At 35.5% G+C, this 17,953-nt stretch overlaps 3 protein-coding genes across 4 annotated transcripts; 2 read left to right on the top strand and 1 right to left on the bottom strand.

Annotated features, from left to right (window-relative positions):
- The first annotated feature begins 161 nt into the window (after nt 1-161).
- LOC132168576 (wall-associated receptor kinase-like 20) lies at nt 162-3,115 on the top strand. Its single transcript, XM_059579573.1, has 2 exons — nt 162-226; nt 2,536-3,115. The coding sequence occupies exons 1-2, from the start codon at nt 162-164 to the stop codon at nt 3,113-3,115; spliced, it is 645 nt and encodes a 214-aa protein (XP_059435556.1).
- Nucleotides 3,116-8,280: 5,165 nt separating this feature from the next.
- LOC132168574 (wall-associated receptor kinase-like 20) lies at nt 8,281-8,910 on the top strand. The gene has a single exon (XM_059579572.1). The coding sequence runs from the start codon at nt 8,281-8,283 to the stop codon at nt 8,908-8,910; it is 630 nt and encodes a 209-aa protein (XP_059435555.1).
- A 1,978-nt stretch (nt 8,911-10,888) lies between these two features.
- On the bottom strand, nt 10,889-14,759 carry LOC132172339 (probable protein phosphatase 2C 5). 2 transcript variants are annotated; one of them, XM_059583823.1, is made up of 9 exons: nt 14,487-14,759; nt 13,405-13,655; nt 13,137-13,170; nt 12,932-13,018; nt 12,620-12,837; nt 12,379-12,486; nt 12,163-12,288; nt 11,809-12,041; nt 10,889-11,420 (listed from the first exon to the last, which is right to left on the bottom strand). In XM_059583823.1, the coding sequence occupies exons 2-9, from the start codon at nt 13,609-13,611 to the stop codon at nt 11,210-11,212; spliced, it is 1,224 nt and encodes a 407-aa protein (XP_059439806.1). In that variant the 5' UTR covers nt 13,612-13,655; nt 14,487-14,759; the 3' UTR covers nt 10,889-11,209. The 2 variants fall into 2 exon arrangements, with proteins under 2 accessions (XP_059439806.1, XP_059439805.1); XM_059583822.1 differs by lacking the exon at nt 13,137-13,170 and having other exon boundaries at nt 12,932-13,103.
- Between the last annotated feature and the right edge of the window lie 3,194 nt (nt 14,760-17,953).

Genomic DNA, 17,953 nt, shown 5'->3' with positions numbered 1-17,953 from the left:
GTAGGATTCAAAGAAACAATGTAGGTTTTCTATTTGCATTAAATTTTCAACATGAAGTCTTTGTGAATCCAAGGCCACATTTCTCTACTTTGCCTCCTAAAGAAAAACTAAATTTCCACAGTGATTCCATTTAGATCTTTATTCCAGACAATGGGAGACAAATGGCACTTATGACATGTGTTGAAGTTGGCACTGAAGCTGAAATTTGCTTGGATACAATGCACATGTGAGTTAGCCATTAACTAGATGGTTGTAAACCCTTGCCTCTACTTTATCACTGTAGAATTTCAAGATTTTAGTGATAGATTATGAAGGATTGGATGTCTTTGGCTCTTGAATATTGTCAATTGATGGTGTTAATAATCATGTAGTACAACCATATATATATATATATATATATATATATATATGCATGCTTTATGATTCAGTGTTTGGTAACTTTCCGATGTATCTGGCTGGATTTGAAGTAGTGTTCAGAAGCTCAACTCATCGGACCTATGTTGTTAACATATAATAGTACCCCCTTGTAACCCTTTCCCGTCTTCAATTAGAAAGAGAGAAAATATATATATATATAAAATAGTATCCCATTAGGTGTACTTTAGCATATACATAAAAATTCTCAGGCTAGTGCTCTTACTTTTTCTTCTTTCAACATTTTTTTTTCCAAATTAATAAAATTTGTCAAAATGTAGTCTTAACTCTTCCTTAGCATCTTTGCTCTTGCTACATAAGTTAGATTTTTTGTCATTGGTTGCAAAAGTTGTTTTTGTTCAAAATAATGCTAAAAATTATATTTTTATCTCATAACTATCCCATTGTCAAGATGCCGAAGTGGCAGTTTTAACCAACCCTTGGTTGGGACTTTCATATTAATATTGTGAATAGTTGTAGGATAAAAATGTGATTTTAGCATTACTTGTTTGTTAATGATCAATGTTGATTTTGTGACGGTGGTCACATACTCATCCCCTGTTTTTAGGTTTTATCAATGCCTTACGACAATGCTTTGTGGCGATTAATATAAGTGGGCTGAGTTGGTTTCGGTGGGGCCAAGGAATATCATGCTTTTTAAAAGAAAAATTAAAATAAGATGTACGTTATTTGGTTTTAAACATTGTTAATGGGAGGTTAAAGTGATGATATTTGTAAAATTGACATAGTTGGTGTTTAACCTAGGATTTGATTTTGCTTATGTAGATCATATAGTGCATTATAGGTTGACACATGGTCAAACTAGGTATTTTAAGTATCTGATCTTTTGATTAGGGGCAAGGTATAAGTTGAAATTTTCTTTCCAATTCAATCTATTAAACTAATACGTGTTCAAAATGCATGTGATTCGCACATGCATTTTTATTAGAATATGTGATTCTCATGTGTTTTTGGCCACATAAGTTTAATAAATTAAGTCGAAAACCCAATTTAGAAAAAGAAACTGTCCTTTTCATTATATTGGTTGTAAACTTCCACTTTCAAAATTCAATTAACAATGTCAATAACCCTTAATTACTCTCTTCAATGGCCAAAGGATATTGATCTTCCCTAAAGAATTATTATGTGCACTCTTCAATGGCCAAAATGACAATAACCGTCCCTATAATTATTATATTATATTATATTAGAGACCACCTTAGGAGATGGTCAGATGGGAGCCTTTCATTGGGCACGCGGCACCCAAAAGTACTTCTATACCAGGAAAGTGGGTTGGCCAATGGCCTCTCAAATTTTACGTTAAATTTATTATACATTGGAAACCCACTTCAGGAAATGGGGGCTTTTCATTGGGCACGTGGCACCCAAAAATTCTATACGAGGAAAGTGGGCTTGGCGACAATTTAGTTTAAATCCCATTATCATCTCCTACACTTTAGCTTAACTTATCATTTGATAACAACAAACAGGAATCCACAATGGCACACCTCTTGTCATATACTTGTTTGGTAAAAAGGTTGAAGTTGGCCTAGATACTATTTATCACCATTTCTCAAAAAAATCAACATCAAAACATTCTAACTTTTTTACTTTTTATATCAAATCATTCATTTTTTATTATTATTCAAATAAAAAAATCACTACAAAATAAAATTTTTTTCACTTTTCCATACCACTTTTTATTTTTTTTTATTTTTTATACCAAACATTCTTATTTTTTTTCACATCAATCTACATCAACTACAGTGTCTGGGCCAACCCATTTACCAAACACCACCTTAACTGAAACACACTGCCACGCCTCTTGTCATTCATAGGCGATAACGCACTATAAAAGCCTTACACTTTGAGGGGCATTTCCAAATTCATGGGTTCCGTACATTTTAAGACATGTTATTATATTCCAATGGTCCCAACTTTTATCTTGTGATTTCCCATAAGTAGACACCTTTCTCTCTGCATTTCTTGCTTGCATCTTGTCTTTCCCCCAATTAAGTCCAAAACAATGACCACTTTACTGATGAGGATGTTTATGATGTTTCTTGTGCCCATTTTACTTTCCCACGTGTCAGCAGACAATGCTTGACCAAAATGTGGTAGCACTGAAGTTCCATACCCTCTAAGCACTGATGGCAGCTGTGGAAACTCTCTCTACAGAGTCTACTGCAACAATGGCGTTCTTGAGTTCTTGTCAGGAGGAGAATTTTACTACAAAATCCTCAGCATTAACCCGAGTGCTTATAAGCTTGTTATAAGCCCACCGCCAATAAAGAAAGACACGTGTTATTCTTCTGATTTTGCTTCTGGGGGATTAAAGCTGGACGAGAGCTTGCCCTTCAACGTTTCTACTCACAACACTGTCTTGCTGCTGAACTGCACCGACAACATTCTCAATTCTCCTCTCAACTGTTCTGCAAATGCAAGCAGCTTTTGCAGGCTGTACGAGGAGGAGGTGGAGGAGGCAAGTGGGTGTAGAAACACCCTTTGCTGCCATTACTTGAAGGATTCTGCCATGTTTTCACATATGATTAGGGTGAGGGCTGGAAGCTGCAGTGCTTATACCTCTGTGGTGGATCTGAAGCTTGGAGCCCATTTGGATTCTTGGAACTATGGCATTGAGCAACAATGGGTGCCCCCCCAACTAAGTTTTGGTTGTTGGGCGAGTCATGCTATTCAATAGACTGCAATACAACTGTCATATAACTGGGAAACGTGACAGTGAAAATCAGTCATTAATTTTGTTTTATGTTTTTATAAGTGTGGATCCAAATGTTAATTTTTATTGTCACAACATCAAGTTGATAGTTGTATTAGAGTTTATTTTATATAGCATTAGTGTGGTTGGGCTACGGGGCTAGTGAACTTAGTATGAGTGTGTGGGTTAAAAATAACAATAACGTGATTTAATATTTTTTGCTTTTTTTGTCGTATTTTCTGCATCATGAATGCGGAAATTGGAGCATTAGAATCAAAATGAAATAGAGAGGATTCTATTCTATTACCAAGGTGTACTAGTTTTGTAGGTTTTTGCAAAACTTCGGTGTTTGACATGCACGTGTACTTGTTTGCTTGTTTCCACTGTTAGGGATGGACACACCATTGACTCAATGGTTGTGCAAACTCCATAGAATAATAATGGAATGATAAATGCAAGATATCAACACACAGTATTTACGTGGTTCGGCAGTGGGCGTACATCCACGGGACTAACTCCGATCAATCCACTATAAACAACTTGTTACAGTGGTGTTTACTCAAGTTATGCAAAACTTGAGTTAATACAGGAGTAAAATAATACAGAGAGAAACAATCTCTGTTGAAACTAATATACACTCTCAGTGGTGTATTAAAACACTCTTTTCTTAACTCTCTCTCTGGAGTATAACTGAAGCTCTCCTCTCCTGGCTTCTCTTCTCATGTGTTATTGTTGATCTTCCTCAATCATCAATTATCATTTGAGGCATAAGGCCCATTGGCTATTTATAGCCAAAGTTAGAACCATCTGGATGATGAACTTAGCCCCCAAGTTAGAACCATCTAGATGAATGAACTTGGCCTCCAAAGTAGAACCATCTAGATGGTGAAAACAAATTGAGAACCTTCTAAATGGATAGAGAACCATCTAGATAAATCTTTTAAGAGAACCTTCTCGATGGATGGAGAACCATCTAGATAAATCTTTGAATAGAACCTTCTAGATGGATGGAGAATCATCTAGATAAATCTTTGAAGAGAACCTTCTAGATGGATAGAGAACCATCTAGATAAATCTTTGAAAAGAACCTTCTAGATGGATGGAGAACCATCTAGATAAATCTTTGTAGGACTTGCTCCATTTTGTTTAATCAAAATCTTATCTTAAGTAGGGAAAAACCTTGTCGGCAGCCAACAAATCTCCCCCTCCCTACTTAAAGGAGCAAGCCACGACTAACTCCACTCACAGGAAGTTTAAATCAGCTAACTGGGAACATAGCTCAAGCTTCCCAGTCAGAACCACCTTAGTCAACATATCAAAGAGATTCTTTTCTGTATGGATCTTTTCAAGTTTCATTTGCTTTTTGTCTATCGCCTCACGTAGCCAATGATACCTCACATCAATATGCTTCGTCCTTGAGCATAACTTGGAAGTACCCTTCAGATAACTTAAGATCCATTTCACAACTTCCCAATAGTCTTTGCCCAAATTTAGGAGAAATCTGTTGATAGTACCTACAACATGTGCAATGTCTGGTCGTGTGCACACCATGGCATACATAAGACTCCCAACGGCTAAGGAGTAAGGAATGACCTCCATTGCTTTCTTCTGTGCAAAGCTTTTATCTACTAACCGTGTTTTGTGCTTTGCTAGCTTTCCACTGCTATCCCTTTTCAGGTTGAACACCCACTTGTTCTTCAGTGCTTAGGATAACGTGACAGTGAAAATCAGTCATTAATTTTATTTTATGTTTTTATAAGTGTGGATCCAAATGTTGATTTTTACTGTCACAACATCAAGTTGATAGTCGTATTAGAGTTTATTTTATATAGCATTAGTGTGGTTGGGCTGCGGGGCTGGTGAACTTGGTATGAGTGTGTGGGTTAAAAAATAATAATAACGTGATTTAATATTTTTTGTTGTTATTGTCGTATTTTCTGCATCATGAACGCGGAAATTGGAGCGGTAGAATCAAAATGAAATAGAGATGATTCTATTCTATTACCAAGGTGTACTAGTTTTGTAGGTTTTTGCAAAACTTCGGTGTTTGACATGCACGTGTACTTGTTTGCTTGTTTCCACTTCCTCTGTATTCCTCAATTTTCATGTATTTTTAATTATAATGTTATAATTAAGCATTAGATATTTAACCTAGGATTTGATTTTGCTTATGTAGATCATATAGTGCATTATAGGTTGACACATGGTCAAACTAGGGATTTTAAGTATATTATCTTTTGATTAGGACAAAGGTATAGGTTGATATTTTGTTTCCAATTCAATTTATTTAATTATTACTTGTTCAAAATGCATATGATTCTCGCGTGTTTTGAAGCGCATAAGTTTAATAAATTAGAAAAAGAAACTCTGTCCTTTTCATTATATTGGTTGTAGACATTCACTTTCAAAATTCAATTAACCTGGGAACGTGGCCACATCTACAGATTAATGGCCAAACAATGTCAATAACCCTTACTCTCTTCAATGGCCAAAGGATATTGACCTTCCCTAAAGAATTATTATATGCACACTTCAATGGAACATGATCCTCTCTAGTTCATTTTGGACTGGAGAGTATTTAGTTAATGGTCAGAATTTCTGTAGAAAGATTTTAAGACCATAAATGAGACGCATGTCCCATTAATAAAAAATAAAATAAAATAATATATATATATATATATATATATATAAAAAGAAAATAATAAAAAAAATTTAAAATAATAAAAAAAATTTTAAAAAAAAGTGGCCAAAGGGTGGCCGGAAATACCAGTATGAGAGTGAATGGAAGTAAGTAGATGGGGTGGTTTTGACCACCCCAGATCGGTGGTCTGGGGTTGGCCGATTCACCCCCAAGGGGGTCTGGGGTGGTCGAAGCCACCCCCAGCCCCAACTGGGGTGACCGGCCACCCCTTTGTTTTTTTAAATTTTTTATTATTGTTTTTTTAATTATTTTTAAAAATATATATTATTTTATTATTATTATTTGTTTATAAATAGGTGTCTCATTTATAACCTCAAGATCTCTTTAAAGAGATCTTGACCATTAATTGGATAGTCTTCGGTACAAAATAGACCGGAGAAGGTCTTGTTACCTCTTCACCGGCCAAAATGACAATAACCTTCCCTATAATTAATTAATTAATTAGAAACCACCTTAGGAGATGGGCGGATGGTAGCCTTTCATTGGGCACGTGGCACCCAAAACTTCTATACCAGGAAAGTGGGGTTGGCCTCTCAATTTATGTTAAATTTATTATATACTGGAGACCCACTTCAGGAAATGGGGGCTTTTCATTGGGCACGTGGCACCCAAAAATTCTATACGAGGAAAGTGGGCTTGGCGTCAATTTATTTTAAATCCCATCATCTCCTACACTTGTCGGCTTAACTTATTATTTGAATCATTTGATAACAACAAACAGGAATCCACAATAGTGGGTGGAGAAAAGAATGATTGTCCCCTTTCTTAGAGCAATTTTTTTGCATGAGTTCACCCTTCTTCATAGGTTTTGATCAAGAGTACTTACTAGTTAGGTTTGCATCTGATATACTTCTCTGTACAACCTTTCTATCGTCTATAGAATATCTGAAATAATTTTTGATGGCGTACAAAATTCTTATTAAATTAAAATAATATTAATCTAAAAATTAACAATAAAATAAATAAAATACAAGAGATGAAAAATAAAGTATGAAAAGATCTCACAATGTTAGAAGTTCATCTTATGTTACTCCAAAAATGATGCGAGTCTTAAAATTACTGTTAGGTTTGTGAATAATTATTATTAGATTTTAATCAAATAGTAATTTTAAAAGTCTCATTTTTTGACTGACAAATGATGAACTTGTAGAATTACTCATGTAAAAGAGATCAAAGGCCTAAGTTTAGGGGATTTCTATAAAGATTCACCACCTTTCATGTTTGACCCTTGACCTCCGATACCTTCTAAGTTCGACATACATGCATTATATATGACCATCCTATAAAAGATATCAAAGGCCTAAGTTTAGGGAATTTCTAAGAAGATCTATCACATTTCATGTTTGACCCTTGACCTCCAATACCTTCCAAATCATACATACATGCCTTATTTATGATCACCCTATAAAAGATATTAAATGCCTAAATTTAAGGAATCTCTATGAAGATCTATCATATTTCATGTTTGACCCTTAACCTCCAATCCCTTTCAAGTCTGACATACCTGCCTTATTTATGACCATCCTATAAAAGATATTAAATGCCTACATTTAGGGGATTTCTATGAAGATCTATCACATTTCATGTCTGACCCTTGACCTCTAACACATTCCAAGTCCGACATACATGCCTTATTTATGACCACCTTATAAAAGATATTAAATGCCTAAATTTAGGGGATCTCTATGAAGATCTATCACATTTCATATCTGATCCTTGACCTCCAATACCTTCTAAATCCTACATATATGCCTTATTTATAACCACCATATAAAAGATATTAAATGCCTAAATTTAGGGGATCTCTATGAAGATCTATCACATTTCATGTCTAACCCTTGACCTCCAATACCTTTTAAGTCCGGAATACCTGTCTTATTTATGACCACCCTATGAAAGAGATCAAATGCCTAAGTTTAGGGTACACATGCAATTCACCATTCTATCACTTAATCTGCTACCTTTCACAAAATTAACCTACTAACTTAGGCATTAAAGTGTCCTCCGCTGGCATCCTCCTTCGAGTCAACTGTATCTATTTTTATTTGTCTTTGCAAGTATGCTTGGCTAAATTTCGGTGGTGCGGTCAACAGTATCAACAGAAACGATCCAGATCCTCTCATTTGAACCATTTTTCCTCTCTACACCCACAATCATATCTACCTGCTAATTATTTAATGATCTGTGAGTGGGAGTTCAATGGTAGCTCTTAATCTCTCCAATAAAGCTGAAACACACTGGCACGCCTCTTGTCATTCATAGGTGATAACGCACTATAAAAGCCTTGCACTTCGAGGGCTTTCCAAATTCATGGGTTCCCGTACATTTTAATACATGTTATTATATTCCAATGGTCCCAACTTTTCTCTTGTGATTTCCTATAAATAGACACCTTTCTCTCTGCATTTCTTGCTTGCATCTGGTCTTTCCCCCAATTAAGTCCAAAACAATGACCACTTTACTGAGGATGTTTCTGATGTTTCTTGTGCCCATTTTACTCTCCCACGTGTCAGCAGACAATGCTTGCCCAAAATGTGGTAGCACTGAAGTTCCATACCCTCTAAGCACTGATGGCAGCTGTGGAAACTCTCGCTACAGAGTCTACTGCAACAATGGCGTTCTTGAGTTCTTGTCAGGAGGAGGATTTTACTACAAAATCCTCAGCATTAACCCGAGTGCTTATAAGCTTGTTATAAGCCCACCGCCAATAAAGAAAGACACGTGTTATTCTTCTGATTTTGCTTCTGAGGGATTAAAGCTGGACGAGAGCTTGCCCTTCAACGTTTCTACTCACAACACTGTCATGCTGCTGAACTGCACCGACAACATTCTCAGGTCGCCTCTCAACTGTTCTTCAAGCAGCTTTTGCAGGCTGTACGAGGAGGAGGTGGAGGAGGCAAGTGGGTGTAGAAACACCCTTTGCTGCCATTACTTGAAGGATTCTGCCATGACTTCACATATGATTAGGGTAAGGGCTGGAGGGTGCAGTGCTTATACCTCTGTGGTGGATCTCAAGCTTGGAGCCCCTTTGGATTCTTGGAACTATGGCATTGAGCTGCAATGGGTGCCCCCCAACTGAGTTTTGGTTGTTGGGCGAGCAATGCTATTTAGTAGACTACTATAGGACTGTCATACAACTGGGATAACGTGACAGTGAAAATCGGCCCTTGATTTTATTTTATATTTTATGAGTGCGGATCCAAATGTTAATTTTTGCTGTCACAAAATCAAGTTATATGATAGTCGTATTAGAGTTTATTTTATATAGCATTAGTTTGGCTGGATTACATGGCTAGTGAACTTAATTAGTATGAGTGTGTGGGCAAATAAATGCCTTTTTCATTTACCTGAAAAATAATAATAATAATAAGGCGATTTAATATTTTTTGCTTTTATTGTTGTATTTTCTGCATCATGAACGTGAAAATTGAGACGTTGAAATCAAACTGAAATAAAGAGGATTCTATTCCGTTACCAAGGTCTACTAGTTTTGTAGGTTTTTTTTTTGTGCAAAACTTCGGTGTTGATGTTTTGCTCATTTGTGTCACATGCACGTGTATATGACACTTGTTTGCTTGTTTCTACTTGCTCTGTATTCATCACTTTTCATGTATTTTTAATTATCATGTTATAATTATGCATTAGATGTTTTGTGTGCTAAATCACTCCTAATTATGCCACCAATGCTTGGTATCCCTTTATCCCCTTTCAATTAGAAAATAAATAAATAAATAAAAATGCCACCAATTCTTGGCTTTAACTGCAAACCAAACTCCATTGGGCCATCTGGCTATTACTACGATTTGGCCCAAACTATCAAGTTCTACAACGATTCCCTTGTCCAAAGAAAAAATGTCTGGAAAAAAAAACAGAAAGTGCTCCCAATCATTGCTATTTGACTAATTTTATGTGCTTTTTTCCTGGCAGGACATAATGAGGTCTCAACAGTAGCTAATATGGAAAATCCAATTTTCCACACAGCAGGAAAACAGAAAAAGGATCTTATAAAACAATATATTTGGACTTAATAATGTCAAGAGGTTCATGCAGCTTCTCCAAATTGAGCCCCACAAACTTTTGACAAAAGATAGCAGACCATCGCATGCTTTTCTTTTGTTATTATTTGACTTTTTTCCAATTCATTCTTTATGGAGAGCGGAGACATCGAGATATGCTTTTTTTCATTCTACCCACCACCTCTTCTCTCTTTGCTGCTTTTTTTTTTTTTTTTTTGAGATGGTGGGGAAAATGCATTGTAGCATATTCCTCTGGAGACATCCTTGTCAATAACATATATTTTTCTGCTTTCCTCCATTAGCCTTACAACTTGCATTTAGACTTCTCCCTGATCTCTTAATCCAAGGGTTAGCAAAACTTTCCAACATCAGCTGCAATATTCCATCTATACTACTTTGAATAAATTTCAAATCCAAAAGTCATGATTTGCTTATGAGTGATACTACTTCAACTACTTCAAGTGGCGTGTTTTTATGTTTGAGTAATGATACTTTCCACATTCATTTCACACCGGCTAACATAGTGTTTTAAGTAACATCCCGTAACTTTAAGCAGCTTCTTATGTCAACCACTTAAAACATGTCACGTCAATCGGTGTAAAATGAATGTGAAAAATATTATTACTCTTTAAGTTGCTTTCCTTATTTTTGAAATGAGTGGCATAAAAAATCACTTAAAACATGTCACGTCAACAAGTGTAAAATAGGTCCGAAGAGAAGCAATACTCTTTGATGATTACTAGAAGGTATACTCAACTGGAAATGGTGTGAGTGCCACACCAAGAACAAATATTAACCATGTATAAACATAACAGAATAAAACAATGTTGAAACAACCAGGAACTGGTACTGTGGTTCCAATTGATGCTGTTTAACAAATGATAACTGGGAACAGCTGTGTACCAAGTCAGTCTTTGTTTATAAATAACAGCAAATATTTGTCAACATCTTGCCCTGTATAATGCGTGTAGCATTCTCAATAAAATATCATTGAGAAGACAAATGAAAAGTAGAAACAAATCTACCATAACTACAAGAAGAAAACGCTGCTGAAACATAACTTATCATTACGCAATCTTTGTTTTACTTACAAATTCAAGCTGTTAGTAATCAAACTATCACAAACATATCTAATAGATAGCATGTCCGTCCTCTGTCAGTCAGTCCAACAGCTGAGCACAAACAGACTTGACACAAACTTTTCACAATCTCCAAAACACCTACACTCTCTGTATCTCTACCTCATTTCTTACACACATCTATATAGCAACAATTTCGAAGAGGAAAACCAAGCATGCTCACACTGCCAGAGAAAAAATATATATCAACATTTACTAATTTACCAGATAAATTACTATGAGGTCACTGTGCCACTGCTCGCCTTTTTCCTTCCATGGCATCTTTCTTCTTCCGACAATTAGTGCAGAGGAAGGGGCCTTCCCATGGTTTTGATGCCAGTGAGAAGAAAGGCCCTGAATTTACTGTTATTCCATCACCAGGGGGTTGATCTACTTGGCAGACTGCACACCGGACAAGCCCAGAGTTCGAGTTCAGAGGAAAATCCTTACCCAGCCTGCATTTCCATTGAGACAAAGAGGAACTAAGGACGAAACCAAGATGACAAAACCTAAGACCCCCTTGTTATTTCTTTTAAACATGCAGCCACATCATTAAAGTCAAGGATAATATAACCTATGTTATTAAACAATAGGAAGAAGTAATTTGGCCTTGATTTGACTAATGACGTCTATTAGCCCATACATTCAACTACGGGAGAAAATTGCAAGTGACCATTTACTCAACAGGTTCTGGATTCAAAAAAATAAAATAAAATAATATTTGCAGCAGGAGCATCCAATAAGATGGCTCAATATCCTGCTCTAAGAACTGTCGTAAATGAGTTCTATAAACATGACGGTAGCATAACTTAGTAATGTTAAATTATGAAAATTAATAAATACCTTTCTGCGAGCATAGCAGAACCCTCTTCAAACAACTCTTCCACAACCCCGACAGCCGAACGCTTACTTGTTGATTTGTTCATAGAATTCTGATATTTCTTTCCAAAGACTAGTGAACTGAACATGTTCTGTTTCTTCCTTGGTGTTGGTGGTAAAACAGGATGGTCACATGGGATAATGTCGACAACAAGGCAGGTTGTATCATCCTTCAGGCCCCTTGACCTCAGAGCCTCCTAAATAATGGAACATTTACTTTTTTGATAAGTAAAAATGGAACAAATAAGCATTAAGCCAGACAAAGTTAATCTAAGTATCATCTTGGACTTGAAAGAAGAATTCCATTCTAAACATCACCTTCACAACAAGCTTTGCAGCAAGCTCTGCAGGTAAACCTCGACAAGATTTGGCAGCCATATCAGAAGATAAAGCATCCCAGATACCATCAGAAGCAATTATAAGTCTTCCTCCAGCATTTGAAAGCTAAACAACCAGAAAGAAGATTTTTCAACTTCAGAATGCATTGCCATATATGCAAATAAAACCATCACCAATAAGACATAATGAGCTCACTTTCACTTGCTTAACATGAGGCACTGGGACAATGAATTCTCCAACATCTGTGTCACCAATTGACCTAGAAAGGCATAATCCACCAGGCCAGCAGCGGAGGGGGCCAACCTATGAACCATATACAGATTGCCAGTAAGATAGGTGAATGGCATATAACACATAAGAGGCCATATGGGAATAGTATATAATGCATAAGAGCTTCTTGCGAGCAGCATGCTGAACATATATAATCAAATTATACCTCATTTCCCCCAAATACATTGAGCCTTCCTACTTCACCCCCACTAGCAGTGACACGCTCTCTCTCTTCTGCATTCTCTTCCAGCCTGTGATCAACAGTCAAGAGAGAAACCACACCGCCTTGGGTGTCCAATATGCATCGCGAATCACCAACAGATGCAACAGTGATAGTCCAACCATCAATCACAACAAATGTAACTGTCGTCCCAGAAGTCTCTCCTGTCATTAATATCCAAATGTAAAATATATGAACCCGAAAGAAAATGCCAAAAATAAAAAACATATAAATGTAATAACAAAATGGGGTGCTCACCTTTCTGCTGAAATTCTATGTCAGTTTTCACAAAACCTGCAACTAGCGCCCGGGGAAGGGCTTGAAGCCACTCGTCCCTATTGATTCCTTGAGGAATTGCACTTAAAACATTAGCCAATAAATTCTCCTTTGCAAAGATAGCAGCTGATATACCATTATGCCCATCAAAAATCTGCCAAGTAAGAATTCCAGTGGGTATTATTACCATTAGGGAGTAATAGTGATGCTCCACTTGGTCGCTGAGAAAAGGAAGGAAATGATAAGAAACAAAAATTTCTCAATGCTGAATTGAAATTTCCACTGTTGAGACTTGAAAACCAAGAACTCTATTCAACAGAACCAACTTCAACCAGAACTTGGTTTTGAAATTTGCATAATCTTTTTCTCAGTTTTTCTTGGTAACCAGATGAAAAGTATTTAATTATAGCTTAGAGTTCATGAGTTTATATATGTATATGGATAGGAAATAATACCGCAAAAACAGAAAATGATGTCGACGGATTCCCAGGAACCCACTGGCAATCGGGTTTTATTAGGAAGTAATCCTCTCCTTTCTTTGCCAAAGCTGCCTGTCCATACTTCACAAAAGGTTTCTCAACCTTCTCATTCCTAAGCTCACGGCCAATTAGAGTCGCAAGTGGAACAAGAGTCTTCATCCTCGACACTTCCACTTGGCTCATCTTAGTCTACGTTTCGGCATTTCCAAGACCTCAATGCCAAAAACCTAATAATCCAAAACAACCATTTAGATTGTATTCCGCAATTTCATCACTTAGATCACAAACAGGCATAAAAATATGCACATACCTAAACCCAATGATCTAAAACTTCCATGTATGAAAGATACTACCATATTATATAAACTACGCACCATATAAAACTACAACTTGCCATTTAATCCAAATTTTCTCACATAATTTCTCATATCCAAACTAAAAATACAAAGCAGGCAATTATTCCTTACTAATCTAAATATCCTAAAGTACCATTTCAGTAATCAGAAAAATACATTACCCTAGACAGTAAACAGAAATCAAAATAGCCCTCAAAATGTACAAAAGAACCTCTGAAGCTACCAAATCTATGGGCCTATGGCATTTCTTACCTTCATACAAAACACCAACCAGTCAAACACAATCACCCAAAACCCCACATTCCAATCCCCAAAAGAAAAAAAAGAAAAAAAAAAAAAAACCCCACATAAAACACACAAATCTCCACTAACTGATCTAATTTCTTCGCATACCAACTCAGCACAAATAATCAGTACCATCCCTAAGCAATAAACCAAATGCAAATCAAATAATACCAAAATGCGCCAAAAAACAACAAAACTAGCTCATATCAAAAACCTAATCCAACAAGACCAACCCATTCCATCTATTCACACAGTTTCATTCAACTAATTCACATATAACCACCAAAAATCTCCACTAACCGATCTCAATTTTTTTGTTTCTTTACCACATTGAGCTAAATTCGAACTAGAAGTGGCAAAAATAGTTTTAAAAATGGGAAAAATTTCAAGAAATTAAATAAAAAGCCGTAAACTCACAGTTCTAGCATTAGATCAGGCCGAGAGGATCGGACATTGAACAGAGCTGCGAGCCCTTCTACAAGGCCTGCATTTCTTGACCCTCGATCAGGTGCTCAAAAACCCTGAAAACTTTTTGTGTGCGTAGAGAAGAGAGAGAGAGAGACAGAGAGGCTCACAGGGTTTTCTGTGATTTGATTGGAAGAGAAATCTAGAGAGAGAGAGAGCGTGTGTGTGTGAGAAGGTGAGTGTGTTTTTCTTAGAGAGAGAAAACGCGGAAAAGACGATGATTTTTTGGACGAAGTTCTGTTGATAATGACATTTACGTCCTAATCTTCGTTGTAATGGAGGAGAGGTCGGATAATAGGTGAAATTACGCAAAGGTCCCTTCGGCGGTGGTTTTGTTTTGGCATTTTTATCTCTTTTCTCAAAAAGAAAAAAAAAATTAGACCTACAATTAATCTATAATTATTTAACAATTTTTATTTTTTATTTACTAATTGATAAGGGAGAAAGGAGGGTTAAAAGGTATTTGTGATAACTTCATTTTAGACCTTTGAATTATCAAGCGATTTAAAAAACCCTCAAACTTCAAAACTTTTTAATTTGGACTCATGAACTTTCAATTGCAATCAATTTAAACTTCATCATATTTTAAACTTTAAAAGTGAGATAATGATGTTTTATATCCATGACTTTTTTATAAAATTCTAAATTTACCTTTAATTCTAAATTAAAATTTTTTAAAAAAAAAAATCAGGGATATTTTGGTATTTTTATGAGTAAATCAAGGAAGTTAACGGTTAAATCTGATGGAGGGATTCAACTTGACTGCAATTGAAAGTTCAGAGGTCAAAATTGAGAGATTTTGAAATTTGAAAAACTTCTCAAATCGATGTGGTAATTCAGGGGTCTAAAATAAAGTCACTCTAAAGTATTTTACAATTTGTTAACACATTAGAATAGTTTTAATATCTTGTCAATAAATTATAAAAGAGTTGCGACTCTTGGACTAGGCTTAAGGTAAAGATGTATTGAAAACCGATTTTGTTTTGGTTGTATCTTTTCTTTTTTTAATTAAAAGAGCATGAGGTGGCAATCAACTATGTCTATTCTTTTTGACATGTCCGCACAAGAGGGGGGAAAGGGATTCGAACTAGTGACATCCACTTCATTATGTGTGGTCCCAGCCGATTGAGCTACCTCTTGGGGACAACTATGTCTATTCTACTTATGGTAACACCTACTTGTTGGAGACTACTTAATAAGGGCTTAGATAACGGAAACAATAAGTGTTCCTTCAAGACCGATCAAACCATAATCTAACCCAACTTCATAAAGATTTTCTCAAAACCACTTAATCACCGTCAAATCATGCAATCCACATACTCTTAACTCTTAGAAATATACATTTGATTTGTATTTGTCACACGAATGATATTACTCTCAACATGTTTTTAACGGATTTGAACATGACAGAATGGGAAATTATGCCCTACATTTCAATTGAAGCTTAAATTTAGAGCATTGATACAAATATTACAACTTTTATTATAAGTTCTTATAAATTAACTAAACAGTTAACATAACATTTATCACGTAACCTACTAAACAATTAAATTTTACTAAATTTTTTCATAAATGTTGTGTCATGCACCGTTCACATCTGCCACGTAAATTTATATATATATATATATATATAAAGAAAAGAAAGTAGTTTGATGCAGGAAAGCTATATGTGGATTGGGTGTAGTATCGAAGGGTCATTTTATATGATGTTGACTTATAATAAATCTAAATGGCCGTCCACAAAAAGGACAACCTCTCCACTCCGTATCAGAAGAACAGTGGTGTGTATTGGTTGGCAAAAATTAGGTGGATTAAGACAGCATATTGATTTGGTGGATTAGGACAAACAGATCGGTAAACAACCTAGACTATCTACGCCAACTAATAACTATTCTTGTCCTTTTTCTTAACTTTCTTCTTAATCAAGATTTTGACAGAGAGATCTCACAACTTGAACAAATGGATCATGCAACCACCTCAAATGGGTCATTTTTTTTCATTTACATCTCAATATCTTTATTTTCTTGTATTAAATACAAATAAATTGGTTAAACCCCTTTGTTTTTTTTTTTTTTTTTTAATTAGTAATACCCTTTGTAAGACATTTGCAGCTCGTGCTACTATGGGGAAAATATAAATTGACCCAATAAAAGTTTGGTTGCGAAATTAATTTGGGTCAACCATATATCATCCTCATTGTGTAGCATGAATCCATATACATGGAAAGGCATGTAGGGGAATTCTTTAATTGCATATGAACTTATGAAATTTGGTTTAAAATATTTAAAAGGTTGCTGCAAAATGGGGCATAGTCTTATTGAACAAATTAAAAAGAAGAAAAAAGAAAGAAGTCAAAAAAACAATTTGTTTTGCTTGTGTTATATTTTTTCATAAATATTATTAGCAATGATTAAGGAGCAAGTGGGAGTTTTTCTTTTCCCAAGCAAGTGGAATTTGAAAAGTCCAATTGTCCTATACTTGTATATTGAGTTGACGTTTTTTTTTTTTTCATCTTTTGATGACTTGCACGATTTCTTTTTGATGAATGATGGCTTCCATGATTTATAATCAAGCTTTCTTTTTATCCCAAATAATCATCATTGATCATCCATTCTCTCACCTCATCTTCCCAAACACCAAAGGGACCCTTAGATTTCTTATTAAGTTCTTTGATCCCTTATCTTCGAGAGCCCATTCCGTTTTATTTAATTTAAGTAATAAAGATTTATCACTATCAAATTTATGCAAAGTGTCGCAATCGAAAATGTGTTTCAAAATTCAAATATAAAAAAAGTGCACGTTTTTAAAAATTAAACAATAATTTTACAAAGTATTTAACTATATTTTAAAAATTATAATTTTACTAACTACATTTTAATTTTATCATCGATAATTTTTTAAATTACACGTTTTCGAACAACTTATAATTATGCATAATGAGTAGACAAATCCCATTAATTAATTGACATAACTCAAAATATCCTCCATTTTTTTTTAAAAAAAAAATATTGTTAGAGAGAGAGAGAGAGAGAGAGAGAGCATGTTGGGACTATTTGTCACGAAAAAAAGGTAAAAGCGGATGCTGACGTGGCCATGTGCTTTTGGGGCCCACTTAACATTTAGCCACTGATTTGAAGGGGTCCGGACCCAGCTGGAAAGGCTGGTTGTTTCATGCCTACCCAAGTGGATGACTGTGGGGCGGGCAAAACTTAATTGCTAAAATGAATACCTGGTGTACCCAAGAAAGTATACACTCTATGCCCGTAATAGACACCTGTCCAAAGGGCAACTCACAAGCTTGTTGAGTAGCCTGCACTTATCGTGAGATCTCCTTTAATCTTTAGAGCTTGCCCTTCCTTTGTCCCCATAATTGATGCCCAACCATAATTAACAACATTAAATGCAACAAATCTTACCTA

The sequence above is a fragment of the Corylus avellana genome, chromosome ca2, assembly GCF_901000735.1.
Source record: "Corylus avellana chromosome ca2, CavTom2PMs-1.0".
Classification (NCBI taxonomy): Eukaryota; Viridiplantae; Streptophyta; class Magnoliopsida; order Fagales; family Betulaceae; genus Corylus; species Corylus avellana.
This window is presented reverse-complemented; position numbering and strand designations above follow the sequence as displayed.

Coding starts and splice junctions, on each gene's coding strand:
- LOC132168574 (XM_059579572.1), top strand. CDS start 8,281: ATGACCACTTTACTGAGGATGTTTCTGATGTTTCTTGTGCCCATTTTA.
- LOC132168576 (XM_059579573.1), top strand. CDS start 162: ATGGCACTTATGACATGTGTTGAAGTTGGCACTGAAGCTGAAATTTGC. Junction 227..2,535: donor TGCTTGGATACAATGCACAT/GTGAGTTAGCCA, acceptor AAAATGTGGTAG/CACTGAAGTTCCATACCCTC.
- LOC132172339 (XM_059583822.1), bottom strand. CDS start 13,611: ATGAGCCAAGTGGAAGTGTCGAGGATGAAGACTCTTGTTCCACTTGCG. Junction 13,104..13,404: donor CATCATTTTCTGTTTTTGCG/GTATTATTTCCT, acceptor CTTACTTGGCAG/ATTTTTGATGGGCATAATGG. Junction 11,421..11,808: donor TCTGCTATGCTCGCAGAAAG/GTATTTATTAAT, acceptor ATGGAAATGCAG/GCTGGGTAAGGATTTTCCTC.